The sequence below is a fragment of the Felis catus genome, chromosome A3, assembly GCF_018350175.1.
Source record: "Felis catus isolate Fca126 chromosome A3, F.catus_Fca126_mat1.0, whole genome shotgun sequence".
In the NCBI taxonomy this organism is placed as follows: domain Eukaryota; kingdom Metazoa; phylum Chordata; class Mammalia; order Carnivora; family Felidae; genus Felis; species Felis catus.
The window spans coordinates 40144622-40171393 of record NC_058370.1 but is presented as its reverse complement, the minus strand read 5'-3'; the positions used below and the strand labels follow the sequence as shown (position 1 = coordinate 40171393).

The following is a 26772-nucleotide window of genomic DNA, read 5'->3' as shown; positions in this document are numbered from 1 at the left end:
ATCACATACATTCAATAAAATTCAACAAATATTTAACCTCTCTCAATCTCAGCTTCCTCCTTCATAAAAAATAGAGATTTCCAAAGATCAGGAATTGGCAAACACTTTCTTTTCTTTTTTAATTTTTTTAATGTTTATTTATTTTTAAGAGAGAGAGACAGAGAGTGAGCAGGGAGGGGCAGAGAGAGAGGGAGACACAGAATCAGAAAGCAGGCTCCAGGCTTCGAACTGTCAGCACAGACCCAACACCAGGCTCCAACTCACAAACCATGAGATCATGACCTAAGCCCACTGAGCCACTGAGCCACTCAGGTGCCCCAAGAATTGGCAAACACTTTCTATTACAAGCCTGATAATAAATGTTCCAAGCTTTTTGGACATACAGTTCCTGTTACTAATACTCAACACAGTCACATGAAAGCAACTATAGACAATATGTAAACAAATGCTGCATTCTAATAACATTTTGTTTACAAAAACAGGCAACAGGGGGTACCTGAATGGCTTAGTCAGTTTAGCATCTGACTTTAGCTCAGGTCATGATCTCACAGTTCTTGGGTTCCAGCCCCACGCCAAGCTCCATGCTGATGGTCAGAGTCTGGAGCCTGGTCTGGATTCTGTGTTACCTCTCTCTCTGTCCCTCCCCCACTCATGCTCTGTTTCTCTGTCTCAAAAATAAATAAACATTAAAAATTAAAAAAAAAAACAGGCAACAGGTCTTGGCTAACACTTGCCATAGACTCTCACCCTATTCAGGTGATACTTGAATTATCTGCCATGCCCCTCAATGGACATAGTTTGTTGCTAGGAGCAACAAACTTAAGTACTGTGTACCTGAATTTCTCTGTATTGAAAGAAAATACCATAACTTGTCATGTCACTTCCTCAGAGAAATTTCAAAAGGACTGATGAACTAATGTTTCAAGGTACTATGATTTCTTCATGAAAGGCATAAGAGAAGTATTAATTATTGTCAAGAGTATCTCTTAAGATATCATCATCTGATTATTTTTGCACCTGGAAATAGAATGAGGATTCTGATTCATATTATTCTATGATGTTCAAACATATAATACTATGGTCTCTCACCCTACAGTCTCCTTTCAAATGATTAATAAAAACCTGTGAGTTGGATGCTAATATCACCCTTTGATATCTTCTAAGATTAAATGGAAAGAATAAAAGAAACAGATTCCGTCATTTTATAGACACAGATTTTAATATTTTCCTATTATTCAAGATTATTCAGCCTTAAAGTTAAAAATTAAGCATTCTCAAGGAATAGAATAGACATGTGAGGTAGGCTGAAAATCATTAAATAAAGTAGATGTAGTTTCTTTTTTTATTTGTTCACCTTTAGTAGAAGCTCAATTAAAAATAAAATTCTTAGACAAGAGACTTTGGAATAGAGGTATGTTAAAATATGATTTAAAAAATCACAATGGATAATTGACACTGATTTCATCATTTCTCAGGAATATTAACATAAATTTTCTTTAACATTTTACCCATCACTAATTATCAATCAATCTTCCACCTTTAACAAGCAATTAATTTAGTAGATGTTTCGCTAGTATCCATTATATTCAAGGGATTAAAGAAATGTGGAAAGCTTGCATATATAACAATAAGAAGTAGTGAAAAATGCCCTCAATGTGTTAACAAGCAGTGTTCAGGAAGTCAGGAGTTCAGGAGTTTGAAGAAAAAAGAAGGCACTTTTACCTGAGTTGATAAGAGAAGACTTGTCTCATGGCAGAAGTGATACTTGAGCTGTCTGGAAGACAGAAAAGGAGCAAAGAAAGAGCTTTCTAGATGGCCCCAAATGCAGGCCCCATGCACAGGCAGACCACTGTCAGCAATTCACATCATGTAAAAGGTTGTAAGTAGTTCAAGATATGGCAGTAAATCATGGAAGGCCAAAGGTGATCAGGCTAACAAGTCTGTTTAAAGAAAGACCCATCCAAGGATTTTGAGAGAAGTGGAATTAGGTTTTACTTATTTGTGCAACAATTAGATTTTGAGCCCCTATTGCATGTCAAACATTTTTCTAACCTGTGTGGACACTGCAATAACTGAAAAAGATGCAGAAAAAAAACTCTACTCTCATTTTCATAGAGAGAGACAGACAATAAACAAAATCAATAAGTAAATGATACTGTGTATCTGAAGGTTAAATACTAGAGGTAAGCAATTATAAATAAGGCAGAAAAGCAATTATAAACAAGTTTGTTAGGGTGATACTTTAGGTTACATTTAAGCAAGGATTTGAAGTAGGTTGGGAGCAAGCCATGTAGATATGTAGAATAGAATTCCAGGAAAGAGGAATGCTAATGCAAAGGCATTAGATATCAGCAAAGCAAACTGTATGAGCAAGGAAGGGGACAGAAGGAGGTGATGTTAGAGATGTAAGGGGGGGGGGGGGGGTCACATCATCTAGAGTCTTATGGACAATTATAAGGACTCTGGATTTAGGAATATTAATCTACCAGCACTGGGCAGAATGCATTCCAGGAGGGAAAGAATTAGTAGGAGCAACATTTGCAAAGATATTTTCCAGGTGAAAAGTTCTGAAACAATTCATCGTTTGATCACCCATTCATTCATATTAATTCAGCACATATTCAAGAAACACTGTGATAGATTTTGACACTAGAACCCTGACTCTGATAAATCAATAAACTTCTCCCACATGAAGTTGAAACTTTGGTGGAATGATGATATCCTGAATAGAAAGGTTCCACATATTGACAAGCTTCTAAAACTCTGTAGAAACTAAATTTTATTATGAATCTAATATTGTAAAAGAGAAGTTCCCAAAAGGTCCAATTGTATATACAGTCAGTTGAATTCTTAAGTCATTTCTTTAGCAATCACCTTTAATGAAATATTGGCCAATATTCTTTGCACCTTTAATGAAATACTGGCCAATATTCTTTGCACTCTTAAGATTACTTTTGAAAATAATTATTGGATGTTCTACATCAAAAGAAACCAAAACATCCTAACAACAAAGAATAAACTAAATCTCTGAGGCTTATCTTTCCACAAATTATGATGAGTCACAGAATTTAGACTACAAATATGATTAATTCAAATACAAGCATTTATGAATAAATTAATCTAGCAAGCATAAGGGAAGCAAAGGCCAATCCAAAATTACCAACTTTGCCTGTAACCTAGACAATAGCATTTTCCAAACAATTGCTGAAGCATGAAGATATTATCATTGGTGGTTAGATGAATGGCTTTAGTACCCCCATAATGATAAACCCACTGTCACAGAGGACAGATAGGAACTAGTTTCTGCTGTCAAACTGTCATGGAATTATTAAATATGGAGGGGGAAAATGACCCAAACAGTATGTAATGAGTTCCCTTTTCATTCTCTCTCTACAAAAGCACATCTGTGGATTGTTAATGATTCTGAAATGGATGAACCAAATTGATGAGAAAAGAAAAAACATCTTTCAGAGACAGGAAAAGGGAAAATGAACACACACATAATGTTTATAAAATATAATTTAAAATATAAAGGCTTGTGAAAGTACTGTGGAAAACTATAACATAGCATACAGATATAAGTGATTATTACTCATTTCCATATTGCCTTATTGCTTTCCTTGTTTTTCTTTATGTTTTAAATATAGATCATTAATCTCTTAAAATATGGAGAAATACCAAGACTTATTCACAAGTAGTCCATGTGTGTAACTTTTGTGAGGTGGCACTGCCATTCCAGACTGGGACTTTCTATACTGCTGAATGACTTTTTTACTAGATGCGCCCTGTGGGCTGCACACAGTGACTAGAATGTGTACCAGGCTTTCAGTATCTCAGTTCACACAGATTCTGTACAAGCCCTGTGGATTGGCTTTCATTAACTAGAGTCCTTGTGCCACAAAGACTCGGTTGGCATGGGATGCCCAGGAAAACCTCACCTCAGCTCAGAGATATGACTCAATCATGAAATTCCTCAAGCACAAGCACTGGTGGTATTGATCTTTACACCTCAGTGGTATTGTGCAAGTTTTCAATAACCCTGAACTAAGTTGGATGACTTACAAGGATATTAAAGTGAAGCACATTAGACAAAATTATCATGATGTCAATCCATACACTGAAGCCACCATTTTATTTGGTCATATTTAGTGATACTGAGGTTATCTCTCTTCAGAAATCTCAGTTATAAAGAATTTCTTATTTGTGCTTTAATACATAGGAAACAAAGTAGTAAAGTACTAGGAGACCAGGCCTTATTCCTTAGCTTAAGGACAGACACAAGTCTGAAAATAATCAATATTCTGTTTGTTCTCAGGGTGGTATCAGTTAGCTATATCACAAAGGTAGTATGGTGTTAAAAAGAAAAAAAAATGACCAATATTTGTAAACACAGAGACATAATCCTGGAAAGGGAAATCACCTTTAATACTCAAATTTTCTGACTCAGAGGGAGAATTGTTTGAAACACCACTGTACCCAAAGAACTTTATTTGACATAAATATACATTCCAAGTGGGAGTGAGGGGCCATTTGGCACATGACTTGACTCTTTCACACAAGGTAAAAACACTAAGAAAGAAAGAAAAGTGAGAAGTCATTGAAGGAAAATTAAACAGTATACAGTTGCTATACTTTCACTGGAAACCACTGTGAGAAATATAGAAAGTAGTATTATAATGTTTATGAAGGAAAAATATCATTTTAATATATTACATTTACTACAAAGCCTCAGATTTAAACATACTTTAAAGTAATCTTTCAAAAATAACACACTCTCTCCACTCACATATATGCATAGGGAATTCATTCTTACACAGCCTGTCTATATAGAGCCCACCAAGTATCCCACAGATTGTGTTATAATTTTTTAAGTCACATTTTCTCCACTGCAAAACAACAACAACAACAAAAACCACACTTCATTTTTACATAAAATGTACTCACAGACCCAGGCAGTATCATAAGAAGTAGATGAATAGAATAAACAATTAATTGGTGTCCCAGTTTCCAGATCAATGAACACCTTAATGGCACAATGAAACCCTGTACCTCCACTGACCAAGCCCTGAAGATTATGTGATTAAAACATCTGTGCCTTTAACTAGCTTCTCTCTTAGTATTTTTATTCTACACCACCCCACTCAGCTGGCTAAACGACTAGGCAACAAGGTCAATCAAATGCAATACTTCTCTCTATTCAAATATAATGGAAGTTTTGACCATTCCACATTCAAAGAGCAAATACATTCTCACACTGACAACCACATTCCATTGGCTTTTCCTGAAAGCAAAGTGTGACAGATGCCTTGGCTGTAATTGCCAATCAGCCTTTACATGGCAGCTGAAAACACAATATATCACTTTGATCTCCTTTGCTCTAAACACATCCACAATCAAGAAACCTGAACAAGGAATAAGAAATTGGCATCATTTCCAGAAGCTGTCACTCCACGGCACTTAAATACTATAATGTATATTTTGCTCACATGTTTATTTCTCTGTTTCAGAGACATGCTGTTGAAGATCTGAGCAACAATCACCTACACTTACACACTATACACACACACACACACACACACACACACATATATATATATGTATATATATGTATATATATATATATATATATATATATATATATATATATATATTTAACTATTTGGAAAACACATTTTATTACCAAGTACAAAATCTGAATATAAGCACATTTAATTAAATATCACCACTGCCACTTCCTTTCCAGTTACACGCTTGAGCAATAAAACAATGTAAGAGTGCTCATCTGATTTTGAAACAGTGTTCAAAAGAGCTGTACTCACATTTTGCCGGCAGGTCATAGCCACATGTGATTTTTGCATGTCCAGTTTCACAGCCGTTCAGGTTACGACATTCTGCCAGTAAACAGGGGCCAGCTGCTCGGTGAATACAGCCATCCACTAGGAAAGAGAGAAAGAAGTTAGCTCATTTTTGTCCTTTTGGAAATAAATGGACAACCTGAGATAGAAAGAAAAATGGAGCTCAGTTTTTCCTCCTGGAAATCACCATAGTCTCATAGAAGAAACCTATGATGTCCAATCCTTCAAAACTATATTTTCTTGTGTGTGTGTGTATGTGTGTGTGTGTGTGTGTGTGTGTGTGTATTTGATTTGTGTAGTGAGCAGAGGTAGAAGGGTTACAGAAGTCATGTAGTGTGTTGGTAAACATTAAACAACAGTTTCTCTTGGGGTGGGGAGTCGCTGATTTACAGCATTTTCCATTATCAATTGTGTAAATATCCCCACCACGTCCAATGTCTAACTATTAACTTGATGACACTAAACACAGGGTTGGGAAGAAATGCTAACAATTCTGTCTCCCAAGCTGGTAAGTGTTGTCTCTGACATATCACAGGTTATAGAAGAAAAAAGGTCAAGAAGAAAGTGAGAACGTCACTCTGAAACATCTGTACTCACTTCAAAACTGAGAGTAGAATTAAAGCCGTCAGGAAAAGAACCAGACCTCCGAGTTTCCCCTCCCCCAAAAGCATGACACAAATACAGCTGTGTTTCTGCAGGGTATCTGACAGGGCACTAGATGATGGGCAAGGGCACCTTAGGTCTTAGTAAACACCCATAAAGTCACCCTCACTCACTTGACAGGCACTAAGCCAAGAACCTTGGCTGTTGCTGCCCTAGCTCCGCTAAATGATCAGCTTCCTGACTTTCACCAACCTCAAGCGTCACCAGTCCTTTGGCCTCTCAGCCTCCCCCTTCAACACCTGGCCTACACAGTGAAACTCGCCTTTTGAAAACACAAATCTGATGCTGCTGGAAATTAAAATCTTATACTACTGGATGAGGGGCAAGTACACAGATGGAAAGGTCAAAGATCACATGCACATAAATTAGGAAACTGAAAACTTAGGTTCTTAGTTGTTATTGATTGGGCCCCTTGCATGGAAAGGAAATGTAAGACTCCTAAACAAGGATAAGGAGACAGAGAAAGAGAATCATTGTAACCTGGGATGTGAAAATAAACCAGGATATTAGAGACCAGAAGGAGTCCCCCTGCCTCCCCGGTTCACACCAGCATGTAATTGATTATTGCTTCTTATTATTGTTATTGTTCTTGTTATTAATATTACTATTATTTCTATTTTGAGAGGAAGCCAGATAGTGGATGAAAGGTGGTCAGTGAGGGGCAGACAACTTGTCTAATGTTCAAGTAGCTTCTGCTACCATGGACTGGCATGAAGACATTGCTTTCAGCTGAGGAAGACCCCTAGGGAAACAAGCTCATCTGGGCTTGACTACATCACCATACATGTAGAGTCTGAGAATGAACCTGGGCTCAAGGACCCTCACAACAAAATGACTCCAGACTACTCTGGGCTACAATATATGAGAATAACAAGGTTAAAATGGACTCTGCCTTTACCAGTCATATGATACTCAAGTCCCAGTTTCCTTAGAAATTGGTGTCAATAATGGCACTACCTCACATGGTTGTACATAGAATTTAAATAATATAGTGCATGAAAGGCACCACATAGCATTTAAGACAGTGTTCTGTGCCCCATTAATAGTTCTCATAATTATTTAATTATCTAGTTAATTATAAGTTAATAATTTAATTATCTTAAACCCATCTAGTGGAACTCTTTTATAGATTTTAAAATAACTCCTTTCCTTATTTAAAAATAAGAAATATAGAGAAGCAAGAAGAATATGAAAACCACCATGGGGTGCCTGGGTGGCTCAGTCAGTTAAGCGTCCGACTTCGGCTCATGTCATGATCTCACGGTGCGTGGGTTCAAGTCCTGTATCAGGCCCTGTGCTGACAGCTCAGAGCCTGGAGCCTGTTTCAGATTCTGTGTCTCCCTCTCTCTCTGCCCCTCTATGGCTCTCTCTCTCTCTCTCTCTCTCTCTCTCTCTCTCTCTCTTAAAAATAAATAAACATTAAAAAAACTTTAAAAAAAAAGAAAGAAAACCACCATTTATTCCACCACTCAGAGAATCTTCAACATGCTCATTCTTTCACTGCTTAGTCACACACACACTCACACATACAACTTTTCTCTTACAAAAAAAAGGCTTGAAAAATTTTCTTCAAACTCTTTCACACAGCATTTTTAAAAAAATTATTCTATGGAATAATTAACACAGCTGCAAAAGACTTAAGTAAAAACTTTCAAAATTGTTTATAATAGTGAAAACTTGGAACTACTTAGATAGAGAGCTAGTTAGATAAATCAAATTCCATCAAAGCGATACACGATTATGTGGCTATTAAAAAGAATGGGCCAACTCTATATGTAAATAGTTCCAAACTAGGAAAGATTTTTAAGTGAAATGTCAGGTTTAGAAGAGTACATAAACAGTACAGCCACACCCACACTTATACAGATACAGGTACATGCATACATATATGTACTTGAAAGATATGTTAACATATAAAAAGTGATTATGAGATGGGAAACCGAGGGTGAGACCATTAAGACGAAAATTAGTTCCTAATTTCTGTTTGCATTTTTTTACAAGAGCTTCAAGAAAAGTAGTTTAAATTGAATACTTTTTTTCTTGGCAAAGAGATAGTTACTTAGTTTGAAATGGATAATTAAAATAAGATTTGCTCGTGTACTTAATCATATGCTGTCAAATATTGTCTCCATTATTTAGATTGCAGTGAAATGCAGTTTGTAGATATCTAATTCTCAAAATCTTCATGTTATACCAGCATTCATGACTGCATTAGGGCAATGAAAGAAAGGCTGAAGAGCTATTTAACAATAATGACTTCAGCTTACATTTCTTGAGTGCATCTATATGCCAGCCACTATACTGAGGACAACCTTACCATGTAGATACTAATTTTATCATCTCCATTTTATAGAAGCTTAGAAGAGGTTAGTAACTTTCCAATATTCACAAAATATTGGCATTGTGATTCAAAAGCTCTGTTTTGTCTGATGCTGCAACCACACCCTTACCCATTATAATTCACTGCCTGCAGGACCTGAATCCAAATAGTCTTACCTCAGTCCCTGCAAGTGGCATGTTGAACTACCATATTGCATTGCTTTTCAGTTCCCATCAATTGTACTCATGAGTTATAATGTTCATACAATCAAATACACAGATTTCAAAAGTACAGTTTTGATGAGTTTTAACAAATATGTTACTCATGTAACCATGATATCAATAAAGTTCTCTTGTGCTCTTTACATACAATTTCCCTTCTCACCCTAGAGAGAGCCCCTTTTCTGATTTTGACCAGCATAGCTAAGTTTTGCCTATTTTATAACTTCAAACTTCATACAAGAGATGGGGGTTGGGGGTTAGCTTCTTTCACTCATCTTATTTTTGAGATCCATCTATGTTGTTGTGTGCATCAGTGCTCCATTCCCTTTTATTGCTGAGTAATATTCCATTGTGGAAAATTCCACGATTTCTTTATCCACTCATGTACAAATAGGCATTGACATGTTTCGTTTTTAGCTATTGTAAATAAGTCTGTACAAGTTACAAGTTCTTGTGTGGCTACATGTTTTCATTTCCACTGGACAAAGAACTATGAATAAAATTGCTGGGTTGGTATATATTTACTTTATAAAGAACTAATACACAGTTTTCCTAAGTGATATACAAATTTACATCTACCCCCAGCTAAGTATGTGAATTCAAATTTTGACAGTCTTTTGGTGTTGTCAGCCTTTTTAATTTTAGCAATTCTAATGGATAAAAGGGGTTTCTCACTGTGATTTCAATTTGCGTTTCCCTGATGATTAACGATGTTAAGTATCTTGCCAAATGCTTATCGGCCATTCATATATATTTTTTTTGGAAATGTCTGCTCATGTCTTTTGCTAATTTTTATTGTCTTTTTATTACTGAATTGTGTTAAATCTGCAATTAGTTCCATCCAATTTTTCTTTTTAATTTCAGAGATTTTTTTTAGATCTTGAGATTTTCATTTGGTTCTTTTTCTTACAGTTTTTGTGTCACTCCTGAACTTTTCCATCTCCTCGCCTGTCTTTTCATGTAAATGCCTTCACAGATTTTGTATAGTGATTTTAACAACCCTGCCTCCCAATTCCAATATCTATGTCAGCTATGATTTTGTTTATATTGACTGATTTTCCCCATGTTGCTGGGTCACATTTTCTTGTTTCTTTGCTTGTCTGGTAATTACTGATGACAAACATTGTTAATATGTTATAAAGGCTTTAAATTATCTTACTCCAAACAGCACTGACGCTTGCTCTAGCCAACTGCTCTAGCAAGCAGTTAAATTACTGCCAGGTAATATGGAGGCTTAATTTTAGGCTTTTGTTACGGTAGATTTATTCCAGTTTTTCCCTTAATTCTAGGATGTGGTCTTTATTCCTAAAGCATTACACTTCTGGAGTTTCAATGGAAAACCTAAGGTGTTTGCCAATTCCCTCTAAGTTGGGGGAACTAAATTTCTAAACTCTATATCCCTAAAGTGAGAAACTGAATGTTCTACTTCTTTCAGCCTTCAAGCTCATGTTTTCTTCCTGGGTTCCTTGGACTCATTATCTGTACATGCAGTTTAAGGCTCTGCCAAAGATTAGAGGTATTCATTTACAGATTTGGGCATTCCCTCCTTTGTGACTCTCTCCCTTCAGGTACCCTAATCTCGATTCCTAGTTGTTCTGACCACCCTGAATTTGTCCTATGATTCCTAAAATCAGTAAAACTATTGCTTTTTATTTGAGTCCTATCAGCTACTTCCCATGGTGGGCAAGGAGGGCCCTTGTGGTCAAAGTCATTTAAATGTGGATCTCACCCAGTGTATTTTCTTCTTTCCAAGGCTGAATCCTCTTTAGTTGCTCTCTAGTGCCAATAAACAGTTTCTGTCATTGCTTTTATATTTTGTCAAGAATTTTAAATTACTATTGGTAGGAAGTCTACTCTGATACAAGCTAGTCTGTCATTATCAGAAGCTGGAAGTTGCATTTTTTATTGGCTAAAACATGGCATATTATTTTAGAGCTGTATGTGGCCCTTAGAAAAAGTGCACAGAAGAAAAAGGAAGTGGTATTATCTATTGTATCAATTCTCTACTTGAAAGTGGGTTTTTGTGTCTTTGAAAGACAAAAACAATAATAATGCGTCTATATGCACAAACTCAGTATGAGAATTTAAAATTCTCTAATCTATTGTTAATTCTTTTGCTAGACTTATTTTCCTAAAATGCGAATCTGATTTTACACTTTCATACTAAAGTAATGTTTGCTATTCCCCTTATCTTACATTATAAAGCCCTTAATTCCAAATTATGGTCTTTTAGACCCTTTACAAATGTGGTTCCAACTTAACCTTCCAACCTCACATCATCCCACTCTCTCCCCGCCTTGACATCATCTCATCTGACACATCTAAATCCTCGGCATTCCCTAAACTCGACACAACTTCCTTTGCAAAGTACTCTCTATCCCAAATATCTAGCTACCCCTCCCTGTTTCCTGCCTAGCAAGGTCTTTCTCATTGTTCAACTTCTAGTTCCAATCTTTCCTCCTCTAAAAAGCTACTCACAACATTTACAGGACACAATAATGCCTTTTTATGTTCCCATATTCTGGGTTGTACCCTTATTTTCATACATATAATTGTTTTATAGCTATTATATAAATATAGCAGACTGGTTATGTGCTAGAAAATTTCTCTCCTCTAGTCCATCAGTTCCTTGAAGGTACAGGAGGTTGCTCATTCTTTTTATATCCCTAGTTATCTTAATAACTGACTTTTTGAAAGTGCTTAATACAGTTGAACTAAATGCAAGTAAATTTGGGAGTAAAACTAATGTATTTTTTTTTCTCTATGTTACTGAAGTAGTCAGGCTAGTTAAATCCAAAGAACCAGAAGTTAAAAAAAAAAAAAAAGTTAAATACATAGCCACAATGTTGTGGTCACAAGTCTAGTGATGAGCTTCCATGTTAAAAGTACTAACATGGGCACCTGGGTGGCTCAGTTAGTTAAGCATCTGACTTCAGCTCAGGTCATGACCTCGCCATTCCCGAGTTCAAGCCCCACATCAGGCTCTGTGCTGACAGCTCAGATGCTGTACCCTGCTTCAGATTCTGTGTCTCCCTCCCTCTCTGCCCCTCCTCCACCCTCTCTCTCTCTCTTTCTCTCTCAAAAACAAATAAACATTAAAAAATTTTAACAAATTCATAGAATCTGAAAATTCACCTACTTCCGTGGGTCTGGGGCAGCCCACTAGAACATCTGCTCCTTCACCATCCCTTAGGGTCAGAATGCATCAGGCTGAATACTGGGAAGATGTGAGATTCAACATAGTAGCATTTTTTACATTTCTCTCACCCCCAGCCCCCAGGTGGGAGGGGATGGAGGTCCAACAGTCAATACCTGCGCTGGCAGAGAAGGTATTCAGTCTGACCCAAAATGTCTAAACCTACTTACAACTAAAAAAAAAAAAAAAAAAAAAAAAAAAAAAAAAAAAACTAAAACCAAACAAACAAAAAACCCAAGACCAAAAGTCTAAAAGAGAAACAAAAGTTGGACACGATATCCCAGAGAGCAGTAGGACTACCTATGTCTATTATCCTACAAAAGAGATACTCACAATAGGAAAAAAGAAAAGATGATTAACTCTATAAATAAATATGTTCACTAAATTCCACTTATTTTTCTTTCTGGTTATATAGCTAGAGAGCAATCCCCAGCCTCCCTCGTAGTTATGTGAGGTCATGAGATTAAGTTCTGCTCAGAGTATTGGTAAAAATGATGTAAGTAGGGGCACCTGGGTGACTCACTGAGTTGATTGTCTGACTCTTGACTTCAGCTCAGGTCATGATCCGAGGGTCATTGGATCAAGCCCCATGTCAGGTTCCATGCTGAGCACGGAGCTTGCTTGAGGTTCTCTTTCTCTCTTTCTCTGCCCCTCTCCCCAGCTCACGCATGTGCTCTCTCTCTTTCTCAAATAAATGAATGAATGAATGAATGATGTAACTACTTGTATATCCAATCCCTAAAAATGCTACATACAGTCTTCCACATCATCATCCATTTTCTGCAGGCTGCATGCAGAGGACCCACTGGAAGAGTCCAGTTCCCCAGGAGATGGTACAGCAGCTAAATGGAAAGTGCCTAAATCCCTAAATTCTGTGTTGAACAGAGCCCCCCCCCCCACTTCCTAAATCCTTAAAAACTGTGTGGAACAGAGCCCCACTCCACCCCACTTCCCATAATGGACTGTCAATCCAGTGATAGATAACATTTTATTATGTAAGGCCACTGAGATTTGGGGACATTTGTAATAGCAGTTGGCCTTGACTACCACTTTTACTTCTGTTGTAAATACCATACTGGTAATTTTCATTCAGTTTGAATACTGCTATTTTTTTTAACTTTTATAGGGAAAAAATCAGATTTTACTACTAGAATGAACATATTGTTTTAGCCAAGTTCATTTCTGTAGGTATGCCTCAGAATTCTTAATCATGCTGAATGCTGAGGACTCTGTGAATGCCAAAGCCAGTCTGTCCTATTCATTCAAATAGTTGTTCTCTTACTTTGTTATTGAAAGCAGACTAATAGAAGATAAAGGCTGAGGACTGCCTAAAAACTGTCTGTGGTATGATTAGCTAGTAATGGAGTGAACGCTGTGGTCACTCACCGAGCTGCTCTTCATCAGGGCTAAGAGGAATCTGGCTACAACTTCTTCCAAAGACCACATTTTCTGCTGTGCTGACACATCTGTCATTTACCATCCTGACAAGTGAGACCAAAATGCTTTCAGGCAGATGGTTAACTAAGGCAAGGGACTTTGGCTCCTGGCATATTTCTTCCAGTTATTTAACAATGGCTAAATCCAGAAGACTTCAGTCTATTAATTATACCATCTTGGTTAGGTTTCCTTACAACATAACCTAGAGAATTAGACTGTCTCGGATGGGCTGGAACAATGGGTTTCAGTTGTGCTTGAGGGGGTATTGTTCTTCACTTGTGTCAATAGTACCCTGAGGTGTAGATTTTGGGTATGTTTTTATAGGATAGTCTTACCCACTATTTAAATAGCTAAAATAAAGACAAAGCAATGGGACATGAAACCACATCAATTTTTCTGACCTAAGATTTATTTTACCCCATACATTCCAACCTGCCTCTTTGGTATTCCTCAGGTAAAGCTCCCCATTTTATATACAGACGAACAACTTGATACTGAAAACAGGAAAGAAAAAACAAGCAACAAAGCACTGAACAGGAATCCATCAGATACAGTGCACCAGGAACATAAGAACTAGCAAAAAAGAACCAGGGAAGAGTTCTAAATATGTGTTTTGAAAAATACTAAACATACTATTTAGCAAAATCCACTTATTTTATAAATTGGCCCTATGAGCATTCTTCTTTGTCTTACAAAGACAAATTTTTAAACAGTTTTTAGCAAGGAGGATTTTGAAGTTCTTAGATCTGTACATATTCATTTAATCTTCTTTTGTAAATAAAAGGCAGTAACTTAATCTAAAAGCAGCCACATAAATCACATTAGCTTGAAAAATAAGAGACTCTCTCATTGAATATATCTTTTAGAAGCCCAAGAGAATACAATGGAGTTCTTTCCAAATCAAATCAACATAAATTTATTAAACAAATACCTTGCACAAAGCATTCTGCAAGAAGCTGTGAAGAAATCAAATGATGATAACAATAGGTAACATCTTTTGAGGATTTACAATGTGCCTTCTGGTGTGCTAAATAACTTGCAAGCTTTCCCTTTAATAAGAGGTGGTGCTACAAGATGGAAAGAGGATGATTCTGGAGTCAGAAGGCAGAAGTTTGTGTCCCAATGCCACCATCGTTTCTTCCCATCCTCTGATTTCCTCAATTGTAAAACAAGGGCCCTTATAGGACCTCTATTCAAAACCATAGGGTTCTTGTGAGTAAATGAGTTATTACATGACAACCATTTCAAATAATGCTTGGCATGTAGCAAGTATGTAGTAAATGTTGGTTATGTTATTACATTTAATCATCATAAAATTTTTCACAGGTAGGAACTATTAGGATTAGGAAGTAGGAACTACTACTTAACAAAGAAGTGGTATTAAGGAATTAGTGCAAGATCACATAGAAGCTGTGGTCAGAACTCACGTCTGTTTGAACTTAATCTTATGTCCTTAATCCCTACTCTCTTCTATCTCCATCAAAACCATGGTCCCTTCCGTTGGGAAGCAAGTGAATAAGACAGAAATGCTCGGAACCATATTTTCACTGAAATGAAAATTATTGGCAATATATAGACTATCTTAGTTATGGAGAATATGTCTTTTAATAGATAAAAAAAATCTGGGTAATATTTCACATGTTAATGTGTTACATTTTATAAAATTCTTTGACAAAGTTACCACATATTTCATTCTCAAAACAATTTTGCAAGGTGGTCCTGGACTTTACTACTTTTCTCATTTTATAGCTGAAGAAACTCAACCAATGCAAGAGTAAATGTCTAAGGTCATCCACCTGTTAAGTGGCAGAATTCAAATTTTATTGCTTTTGAAGTACATCAATATCACCTCAAAAACCTGGGAAAAAAACATGGATTCCTAGACCCAACCTCAAATCTATAGGATCAGTCTCCCTAGCAGTAGGACCCAGAACCTACATTTATTAATCTCAACAGATAATACAGATATACATTACCAGTTGAGAACTTTAAGAATAACTCCTCTTTATCATCTTGTTTTCTTGACAAACCTCCAAGGAGTGGTGAATAGTTGGGTCTATAGCAAATAATCTGATAATTCATTGGATGCATAAAGTCATGAGTGAGTCCTAGCTCTAATAAATCAGAAGATCCCCTTTAAATTTAATTAGAGCTATAGTCTCCAATAAGTCCTAATCAAATATTTAAAGAATCCATGTCCTTAACAGTTTGTATTTAAAGCAGGAAATATTAACTGAAACTAGAACTGAAGTCCAGTAGCAAGTTGGATCTTGATTAAATGCTGTTTCACCCAAAGATAGATATGGTAATTATGAAATGACTAAAAATGACCATAAAGAGGTCCCTGGTGTATGGTCTCCAAAGTAAGTTTACAAGACATCCATAAAGGAGATGGACGAATATATTTAAAATTTTCTTGATATTTATATGTATCTAATACAATAAAAATGGAATTCAAATTTACTAATATTTAACACAAAGACTGACAATAATACTTGTACATAATTTACAGGTAAACACACAATTTATAAGGGCATACTAAAAAAAATTGTACTGAGAAAGGTACACAAGTAAAAAAATGAAGTCAACAGACAAAGTGATTAACAGGGCTCTAGAATCAAACTGCTAGACTATCACTTAAGAGTTTCTACATCTCTACAATGGGTATAATATTAGTATCTACCTTCTAAGATTCTTATTCTAATTAAGTAAGGCAACATTTTTGTACAGTGCTTAGCTTGTGTAGTGCCTGTATAAGTACTCAAAGAATGTTGCTGTGGTAGATATTTCTACCAATGCAATTGCTGCACAGAAGATTAAAACAATTATTCCCATCTTTGCATCCATGCCCTTGGAAATGTGACTCTACAGCTCCTTCCATCAAGAAATGGAATCTGTTTCCCCACACCCTCAATCTCAGCTGATATTATAACTTGCTTTGGCCGACAGAATGAGACAGAAGTAACCCTGTGCCAGTTCTAGGCCTAAGCCTCAAAAGGCCTTTCACACTTCTGCTTAGCAACTATGTAAACAAGCCCAGCCCAGCCTGCTGAAGGAGAAGAGACTACATGGTACAGAGATAAGCTATCCCAGCTGGGGCCATACTACACTAGTCAGCACTTAACTTTCCTACCAACTGACCACAAATATATATGTGAGAACTGTCCATGAGAAGACCTGTCCAGCTTATTGGTGAATCCACAGAAGTATGAGTTATATAAGTAGCTGTTCTAAGCCACTAAACTTCTTGGGTGATTTGTTACACAGAAAGGCTGACTGATATGCTTAGCCATCATCATCAGAAAAAACACACAAAGGAAAGTCGGTTAAGTAGATGTCTGACTTCAGCTGAGGTCATGATCTCGCAGTCCATGACTCCGAGCCCCATGTTGGGCTCTGTGCTAAAGCTCAGAGTCTGGAGCCTGCTTCAGATTCTGTCCCTCTGTCTCTTCTCCTTCCCCACTTGCACTCTGTCTCTACCTCTCTCAAAAATAAATACAAATTAAAAAAAAACTAAAAAAAATATTTTTAAAAAAGAAAAAGGTTAAATAACTGTCTGAAACTCTTAGGAAAGAAAAACAATATAGCTGAAGTAATCAGGTGAAAAGTTGATTCCATTAGAGGTCACCTGTAGCTTGCATGAAAGATTTATGTGTCAGGTACTAAATAGCATCAGTGTTCCCTTTAGGGAGGAGAAGAAATATCTGTTAGAAAAAGCAATACACTGACAAGGAGATCCACATCTTGAAGCTTCACAGATGCAAGGAATTAAGCTATCTGAAACAGCCTTGGGCTGACTTAAAAATTAACTTCTGTTATAAGCCTCCTGATGTTGGTCAATTTGACTAGGAAAGACTTGGGCTGTAGTCCCAGGAGAAGATGACAAATGTAAAAAAATAAACATTTACACATTTCCTAGCTCAGGAACCTGGAGCAATTTTCAGTTAAGGGTCACACATATAGCTTTCTTCATTTCTAATCTTAAAAGTTTAGAAACTGATCTTTAAAAATTAGGAGATACTTCTATTTCCTAGAACCTAAGACCTAACTAATTGTGCAGATGCCCAACAAACAATGATTTTTGGTCCCTCTTGTTAAACTTGAATTCCCAAGTGAGAATGTAAGAATATTTCTCAATAACAAACAGACCTTCTAAAATCCTTCTTAGGGAAAATATGAATCAATGAGTTCTATCTCATCATTAGGTTTGAGACTGAGAAAGTCAAGTTGATTAGAATCCTACTCAGATGATGATAAAGATATATTTAGTCAATGCTAACTTCATGGTAAACATATTACTTAAGACCTAACCCATGTATTTCCTTCCACATATCCATGCTCTGTCTTTACAAAAAAAAAAAAAAAAAAAAAAAAAAAAGCCTCGACCAAAGAAAATGATATGATTACTGGTTGTCTACCCATTATCAATTCTCATTTCCCCTACTAACAGAATCCCTATATTGATTGGGGTGGCTACATACCCAGCTAAAAATCTATATTTACCAGCAGGTCTCTCAAAAATGTAAAAGATATGAGTGAGCAATTTAGACAGAAGGAGATGCCATTGAGTGAGTTCCTAAGAATCTCATTACAGAGGGTTTACTCACACAGCAGATCCATCTATCTATCTATCTATCTATCTATCTATCTATCTATCTATACTACTACTACTGCTACTACTACTACTACTACTAGGCTTTCTTACTATTATACTACTAGCAGTATTTCTTACTGTTCCACTTTTCTGCATGAGACTTAAACTTGGTGGCCAGACTACCATAGTCATCTAATGAGCATGAACATAAAGGCTTTAGTCTGGTATGGTAGGAAAAAGAGCTGGTAGGTGACTGAATTTTTTATAGCATCTATGGAGACGTCACATTAGGAGCATTTCTCACTCAGTGAGAGAAAACATTTTTTGTTAGTGAGCATATGTCTTATGTAGCCCACTATCTGGGGTGGCAATGGAACTTCTGTAACTTGGAACCTAACACTGTTTTTAAATGTTGTAGGCATGCATTTTAATTTAGCTGAGACATATTCCTTGAAATTCCAGATGAGTAACTTTTCTTTGACCATTACAGAAGTATTAATTACTAAGAAATTCTGAGCTGACAAAACATTAGAAGGCAACAGCAGGCAAAAGTCCCAACAGATCAGTGGAGGAGGCCAGGGCAGTGCTGACCATATCATTAAAGAAGGAATGGCAGCTAGAAGAACCTAGAATGTGCCAGTCTAACAGCCATGTGACCTTAAGATGGTTTACATTTCATCAGCTCTCACCAGGCAGGGATATTTCCTTCAGCAATAAGGCTGGATTTACTCAAGGTAGATACTAGTAAAGAACCCACAGAAGAGAATGAGGATCATATTTCCCTGGAAGTCCACAGAGATGGTCTGATGAAGCGTAAATTTGCCATCAGAGCTGACAGGGATTTCAGGCAAAGAATATATTAGCTGGTGGCCCAAAAGCTCAGTAATAAACCCTACCTCTTTTTCTTTCTCTTTCTCTCTCTCTCTCTCTCTCTCTCTCTCTCTCTCTCTCTTCCCTCGTCCCCCCACTTTTTAATTTGGCAAATTTGCTTGGGAAGAAAAAAATATCCAATTCAGTTCTTATTCAAGGTCAACCTCATTCCTCCAACCCAGGCAGAGACCCTTCTCAAGGAATTATGAAAAGGCAGGTCTTATCACTATACCCTTTGAGAGAATAACTCCACAAAATAATCTTCAAATCTGAAGTTAATAGAGTCTAAGTATTAATGGAAATTTTGACCTTAAGTAAAGAAGCAATAATATCTGTATTCTCAGAGCAGCCATAATAGACCTGCTTCTAGAGTGTGGCTTTGCCTGGGTTAAAGGCATAGATTGTGCCCTTGTTTCTGGGGGAGTCTTCTTAATAGAGAATAGGTCAAACAGAAATGCAATGCGAAAGAGACCTCTCTCTTTCCAAGAAATAAAAAATGAGTCAACTTGCATACTTCCTCTTCTATTGGAAACTTCTCAGTGGCTGGGGAACATAAGTTCAAAACTAGGGATGATGTAGGTCAATGTTAACAGATGCTTCCAAGACAACCTCATCTGTTTTATCAGAAAATGAGACCTATGGAGAAAAGTAATCTTTCCTCAAGGAATTCAGCTTTTAAACTTCAGTCGTGTTATAGAATCTTTTCTCCTCATTTTCTTCCTACAAAGAAGTAAATATGTCATTTTGTGGTTCATACTCCCATCTGCTTCAGGAAATACTAATGGCTTCAGGTGATATGATAAAGGATTAAAAATCTTTAAGACAAAAAGAGAAATCTCTGTGAACTTTCAATTGGTTTTCTAAAGGAAAGTGATAAAAGCCTGTCAGTATATATGTATTTGAAAAAATATAAAATCTTGACATACACAAAAGAGAATCCTTGTTTTGGTAAATTAAACTATTTGCCACTCACTCTGCTGGAGTACTACTATAAGGACTAATAATGCCTCAATATATCTGTAGGTCTGGGTAGGAGATAAACAACAAGCACTCGTTTTTCCCAAAGTCTTCACATGAAAATGGCATTTATTGCCCCAATCCAAATGTCAACTTTCTCTTCTCCCATTATGTATTTTCAATAGGAGTTTTGAAGAGTAATCTTATGTGAAGAAAAAAACTTAAGGGCAAAAACATTGTGATCATTCTGTCAAGCAATAAAATTATTCTTTCTTTTTGACTTTTGCTTTTTAGTTTAATTAAAGTAAAAGTTGACCATTTATTAAAGACTAATTTTTAGAGGGGCGCCTGGGTGGCTCAGTCAGTTAGCGTCTGACTTCGGCTCAGATCATGATCTCGCAGCTTGTGAGTTTGAGCTCAGAGTCGGGCTCTGTACTGACAGCTCGGAGCCTATAGCCCGCTTCAGATTCTGTCTCCCGATCTCTCTGCTCCTCCCTGTTCACTCTCTCTCTCTCTCTCTCTCTCTCTCTCTCAAAAATAAACATTTAAAACAAATTTAAAGATTAATTTTTAGAAAAGGTTTAGCTCTTTTTTTTTTAAATAGTAAAAATCCAAACAATGGAGTTTATAGGAGTTTATAATTTTGGTTAAATTCCCTTATTTCCTTCCAGTAAAAAATTCAATATATGTGCCTGCATGGATGAAGATTTTGCCTTACAATTCTAAACTCTCATGGGAATATGCTAGTAAAAATTCTCAGAGGAAAAAAAAAAGAAGCACCATATGTCAAATTAAACTTTAGCATTAAAAAACAATATTTAACCTAAGCAATAAGAGAATAGAATGAATAGTATCACATGTAATTTCTGTAACTAAATAGCATTCCCATGTACAAACTTAAAATATTTCTAAATAAATAGGTTGAGATTTTTTTGTTTTTGTTTTCCAGAGAAAGTTTCCACTTAATAAAATGTGGCGGGGTCGGGGGGAGAAATTCAGAATTATTTCTTTTGGGAATGAAAGCAGTAATCTGCCCAGTGAAGCCTCAAGGAGCATCTTGGTGCTAATGTGACCTGCCAATGGGCATTCAATACCCAAATCCCAGGCCTATGCTATTTTAATGTCACTTAAACTCCCCACCTCCACACCCTCAAGGGTGCCCTCTTCCTACAAGGTTGCTGCCAAAGGAAAATACATTTCTAGAAGCAAATGGAGCAATACTTTTCATTTGCTTCCCCTTTTCCACTGCAGGTCTAGTCACTGAGTCCAAAGTGCTTGTTTTATGGCCTTTTCCAGACAAACTCCTTCTAAAACCTATGTGTTCCTACAAAACACCAAAGATTTCTCACCAGGATGGCAACTGAATGTGAAGAAAACTTCACAAAGTTTTCTGCTAGAGAAAGTTCTATTTGGTGAGAACTTTTGATTCACATGTTCACCCACTAAAAAATAAAGAAATGCAAGGCTGACAAGTGGTGGTGGCCGTGGGAGAGGGCAAATGGGTTTCTCTGTGATGATAAAGAAAATGTTGTCCATTCTTCAAATTCACAGAAAAGTGACTTCAGAGAGGAGAAAGCCATGACTTGGATAACACTGCAGCTCATCAAATGTCTCTTTTCTTTTTCCCCAGCACAACCATTTTGTCCCACCCAAAATGCTTGTGGGAGAAGTTAAAACAAGCCACATGTGCTTTCCTCCACAAAAGAGCCCTATATTTTAACCTAGCACACACATCCAACACCTCAAACGGTTTTGAAGAAAGCTGTGTTTATTATGTGGGCTTATGAAATAAAAAGTACAAACTTTCTCATCCTGGAAAAATATGCAATGAAATTTACAGCCAAAATAAGGAAGCTGTGCATAATGTAACACTTGGCAAGAATTTTAATCAGTGGATTGGCAAAGCTAGATGCAATACCTCAGTTCCTTTCAGACATGTCTGAGCTTTCTTAATTTAAATACCACGCACTGGGTCTGGGGAGAACATTTAGGAGAGACACTGTCCTTTCTGCAGGAATGCTGACGAGCAGCACTAGCTAACTGAAAAAGGAGCACTGTGGATGTGATAACAGTTTCAACCTCTGGGAATGGAAGATGGCAAGAGATAGACACGCTCTTATTGTAGAGCAAAGCAACACAGATTTACATTATGATAAGGCATTCCAGCCACATTACTTTAAGCAGGCCAAAGATGTTTCCAGGTATCAGTCTGACTCAGTTTGGCTCTAAAGAGCATAATTCTGGACTTTGTCAGGAGTTTTCATGCAGGATTGTTGTTTTCCCAATTGGAAAACAACAGAATTGTCCAGTAGCCCTCAATTCCTGAGCAGCCTGACAGCAGTTCAAATGAGTTGAAAGTCAGGTCACATAATGTGGACCCAAACTGACCGTCACAGAAAGAGTTATAATGTGATGAAAAGCTCCAGGGAACCTATTAAATCCACCATCCCTGTCAGGATGGAACAAGAGCGATCCTGCCTCCACAGGTACAATTTTTAAAGGGCCCTCTAAGAAAATATTGTATTCCTCTGCCATCTGCACAGCACTCTAGTAGTTAGCAATCCAGTATATCTTGTCAAATCTCAGGGACCGAAATATTAAGACTTAAAAGTCAAATGATATAGATGTAAAGTATACCGTGTTTGGACCTAACTGTATCACATGGAGTCTTTTTCTTTAAGAAAAAAATTATTTTAATGGGGCGCCTGGGTGGCTCAGTGTTCGAGCCCCAGGTCAGGCTCTGTGCTGACAGCTTGGAGCCTGGAGACTGCTTTGAATTCTGTGCCTCCCTCTCTCTCTGTTCCTCCCTCACTCACATTCTGTTTCTCTCTCTCTCTCTCTCTCTCTCTCTCTCTCTCTCTCTTAAAAATAAATATTAAAAAATTTTTAAAAATTTCTTTTAAAATATTACATGTCCTTAAATTTGCAAATGAAGCAAGATATGCAATCACAAGATATTTACAAATGTTCTGCAATAGGGGTGCCTTGGTGTCTCAGTAGGTTAAGAGTCTGACTTTGGCTCAGATCATGATCTCACAGTTTGGGAGTTTGAGCCCCGCATCTGGCTCTGTCCTGACATCTCCAAGCCTGGAGCCTGCTTTGAATTCTGTGTCTCCCTCTCTCTCTGCCCCTCCCCTGCTCACACTCTGTCTCTTTCTTAAAAATAAAAAAAAATAATAATAAAATAAAATATGGTTATTGATGCTTAAAAAATAAATAAAATAAAATAAAATAAATAAACATGAAAAAAATGTTCTGCAATGACTACAGAACTATAGAAGATAAACAAGGGCTGGGGAGGACACTTTGCTCCACTGCACAGGAATCACAGGTCAAGAGACACAGAAAACCCCCAACTCTTTGTAAACTTTCCTAAGAATGTTTTCAGAAATTAATTCAGAAATACAATCTGTTTAGAGAAAATGCTGATTGTTTTTATGCTACAGTATTTCTTTGCTAGGTAATAAAGAAATTTTATATATCTGGAGCATCATAAATATCTGGAGCAAGTTATGATTTGGGTTTATTCTGGTTTAAGTTTTGTGTCACCAGAAATTAAAGTGAATACAGCTTGGGATGCCATCACTTTATCAATCATTCCTGGTGCACATTTGGCTCCTCTCAATGGGAAGAGCAGAAAGCTGAAATCTTGGCAGCCCTGGGAAACCACACCTCATGGACTATGTTCATGGCCTGTTTTAATTTGACACCTGTAGAAAAGGAATCTATGTTTTCTTTGTTTTGGGGTTTTTTTTGGTTTTTATTTGTTTTTTTAAGGTCATTTAGGAGGGCATATCGCCTTTTAGCAAATAGTATAATGACAACTCTGATAGTTTCTGCTGAAAATGAATATTGGTACTGATGAAAAATGCACCCAGTTTATTACCAGAGAGCTCAAGGAAATGGTACTTCCAAATTCAAATGGAGCACATGATACCTAATAATGCAGGGAGAATGTAAATGGAAGTGGTTTTGAACACAGAGATAAAAGTGCCCTGGAGAATTTGATGACCAGGCACAACGGCTGTGGAAGAAAACAAAATCCAAAGATGGATATATGTAAGTTAATTACACTGGGAAAGATGGCTTGAGAGAAAAAAATAATAATAAACTAATTTATGGGCATGAAAATTATTTCAATATGATTGATATTAGGTAAGAATGCTTAACAATTAAAGAAAAAATATGAGGCTTGAATAACATAAAATCAGCAGGCGTAATATCTGAGAGAACTAGGCATTTCCAGCTAGGCAAAAAACACAACAAATTGGAAAGAGTAAAAAAGAAAGAAGATCATCACTACCTTTATATGTCTATTTCTTTTTTTATTTTTTTTAAAATATTTTTTAAAATCTTTATTTATTTTTAAGAGAGAGAGACAGAGTGAAAGCAGTGGAGGAACAGAGAGAGAGGGAGACGCAGAATCTGAAGCAGGCTCCAGGCTCTAAGCTGTCAGCACAGAGCCGGATGCAGGGCTCAAACCCACGAACCTTGAGATCATGACCTAAGCTGAAGTCGGACGCTTAACTGACTGAGTCACCCAGGCACCCCTTTAAACATTTTTTTAATGTTTATTTATTTTTGAGAGAGAGAGAGAGAGAGAGAGACAGAGCATGAGCGGGGGGGGGGGGGGTGGTGCTGAGAGGGAGACAAAGAATCTGAAGCAGGCTCCAGGCTTGGAGCTGTCAGCACAGAGCCTGATGCGGGGCTGGAACCCATGAGCTTAAGATCATGACTGGAGCCAAAGTCAGACGCTTAACTGACTGAACCACCCAGGTGCCCCACATATGTCTATTTCTTTATCAAAATCATACTTAAAAATATAATTCATTAGGTCAAGACTTAGCATCCTTTTTTAATGTTTCCGATTCTTTGTAAGCCTACCTCCCTTTTCCCCTCCAGACATATTGCAATTAAAAATAAAAAAAATAAACTGCTAATTGAAATCTTAACTGGTAATGTCCTAACTCTTCAAATAGTTAATTCTGGTCACTAAGAGCACTAAGATGCTTTTTAGTCAGTTATTTTTCTATTACCTCATTTATTTACTTTTTTTTTTTTTAATTTATTCAATGAAGACTCCCAGTCACTTGCCACGTGCCAGGTACAACTCAGTATTGTGTATAGAACTATAAAGAAGCATTGCCTCTAACAAAATGGCATCACAGTTACATGTCATAATTAAGATATCTAGTTAAATAGAGTATTACTCAGCCATAAAAAGGAATGAGATTGGCTATCTGTGACAACATGGATGGATCTAGAGGGTATTTATGCTAAGTGAAATAAGTCAGACGGAGAAAGACAAATACCATATTTCACTTGTATATGGAATCTAACAAACAAAACAACCAACCAACCAACCAACCAACCAACCAAAAAACAGACTCTTAAATACAGAGAACTGTTGGTTGCAAGAGGGGAAGTGGATGGGGAGATGGGTGAAATAAATAAAGGGAATTAGGTACAAATTTCCAGTTACAAAATGAGTAAGTCACAGAGTTGAAAAGTACAGCCTAGGGAATGTACTCAATAATTCTGTAATAACTTTGCATGGTGACATATGGTGATTACACTTATTGTGGTGAGCATCGAGTAATGTATAAAATTATTGATCAATATGTTTTATATTTGAAACCAGTATAACATTGTATATTAATTATTCTTCAATTAAAGAAAATAAAGATATCTATCAAAGTTCTTTGTCCTTATATCAGAGGTTTTTTCATTGTTTCTCTACTCCACTACAGTAGGCCTTCAAGGTGAAATTTGTCAAGGTGCTGTCTTACGTAACTTCTCTCTGCCATGCCAGTATCTATTTGTTATCCCTGTGACTTTGGAAGGGTTTTGTGAAAAAAGCACAAGTTCCAGATTCATAAAGGATGGGAAAATTTCTCATTCACCACTACTATTCATGATGCTAGGTAAGTTGGTTAGCTTTTTTGAGCCTATTTCCTTATTTATAAAATGGAAATAATAAGTCTTCTCTTTAAGGATGTTTTTGAAGATTAACTTGGATCAAGAATTCAAGAATATAAGGCTCTTCAAACATGGCAGATGCTCATTAAATGAGGGTGAGGTAATTACCATTCATCATTTTTTTTTCTTACATCAGGGGTGCTCTTGCAGAGGTGTTGGCGTGGAGGGGAATCTAAGGGGTCAAGAGCTGGCTTCAGTCCCAAGTCAGGAAAAGGCATCTTGCAGGTGTCACAATTCTACAGCAGTCTACAGCATCTTGCTGGCAAGCTAGCGTATATTGACAAAAAAGTCTAAAAAGTTCCAAAGTGAATCTTTCAATCTTATTATATGCCTAATCCAAAGGAAAGAAAGCAATGGTTTTTACATGAGCAAAGATGATTTTCTCTTTCAAAGAGGATGCCATGTTCCTCATCCAGCCTTGTGAAAAAGTCGTCATGTGAAATTATTTCACATTCTTTTCAGCCCACTCAAAGCACATAAGGGCTTTCTGAAACATGGGTCTTGTAAATATGCCTGAATGTCAGGATTTTGGCTGTAACAGTGAAACTAGGAAGGACTCCAGTTGTATCTTTCTGTGCTCTTCCTGATTGATGAGCCAGAATCCTGGTATTTGATACACATGTGAAAAAAATACAATATTTTCTTCTTTATCTATTAGGATTTTTGTAAACCAACAATTA

At 36.8% G+C, this 26772-nt stretch overlaps 1 protein-coding gene across 1 annotated transcript in view; it reads right to left on the bottom strand.

Annotated features, from left to right (window-relative positions):
- MACROD2 (mono-ADP ribosylhydrolase 2) overlaps positions 1 to 26772 on the bottom strand; it is a 2026389-nt gene that overhangs the window by 1286183 nt on the left and 713434 nt on the right. Inside the window, exon 5 of the mRNA XM_023251484.2 lies at positions 5820 to 5936. Within this exon, the coding sequence (XP_023107252.2) occupies positions 5820 to 5936 (117 nt within the window). The remainder of the gene's footprint in view (positions 1 to 5819; positions 5937 to 26772) is intronic.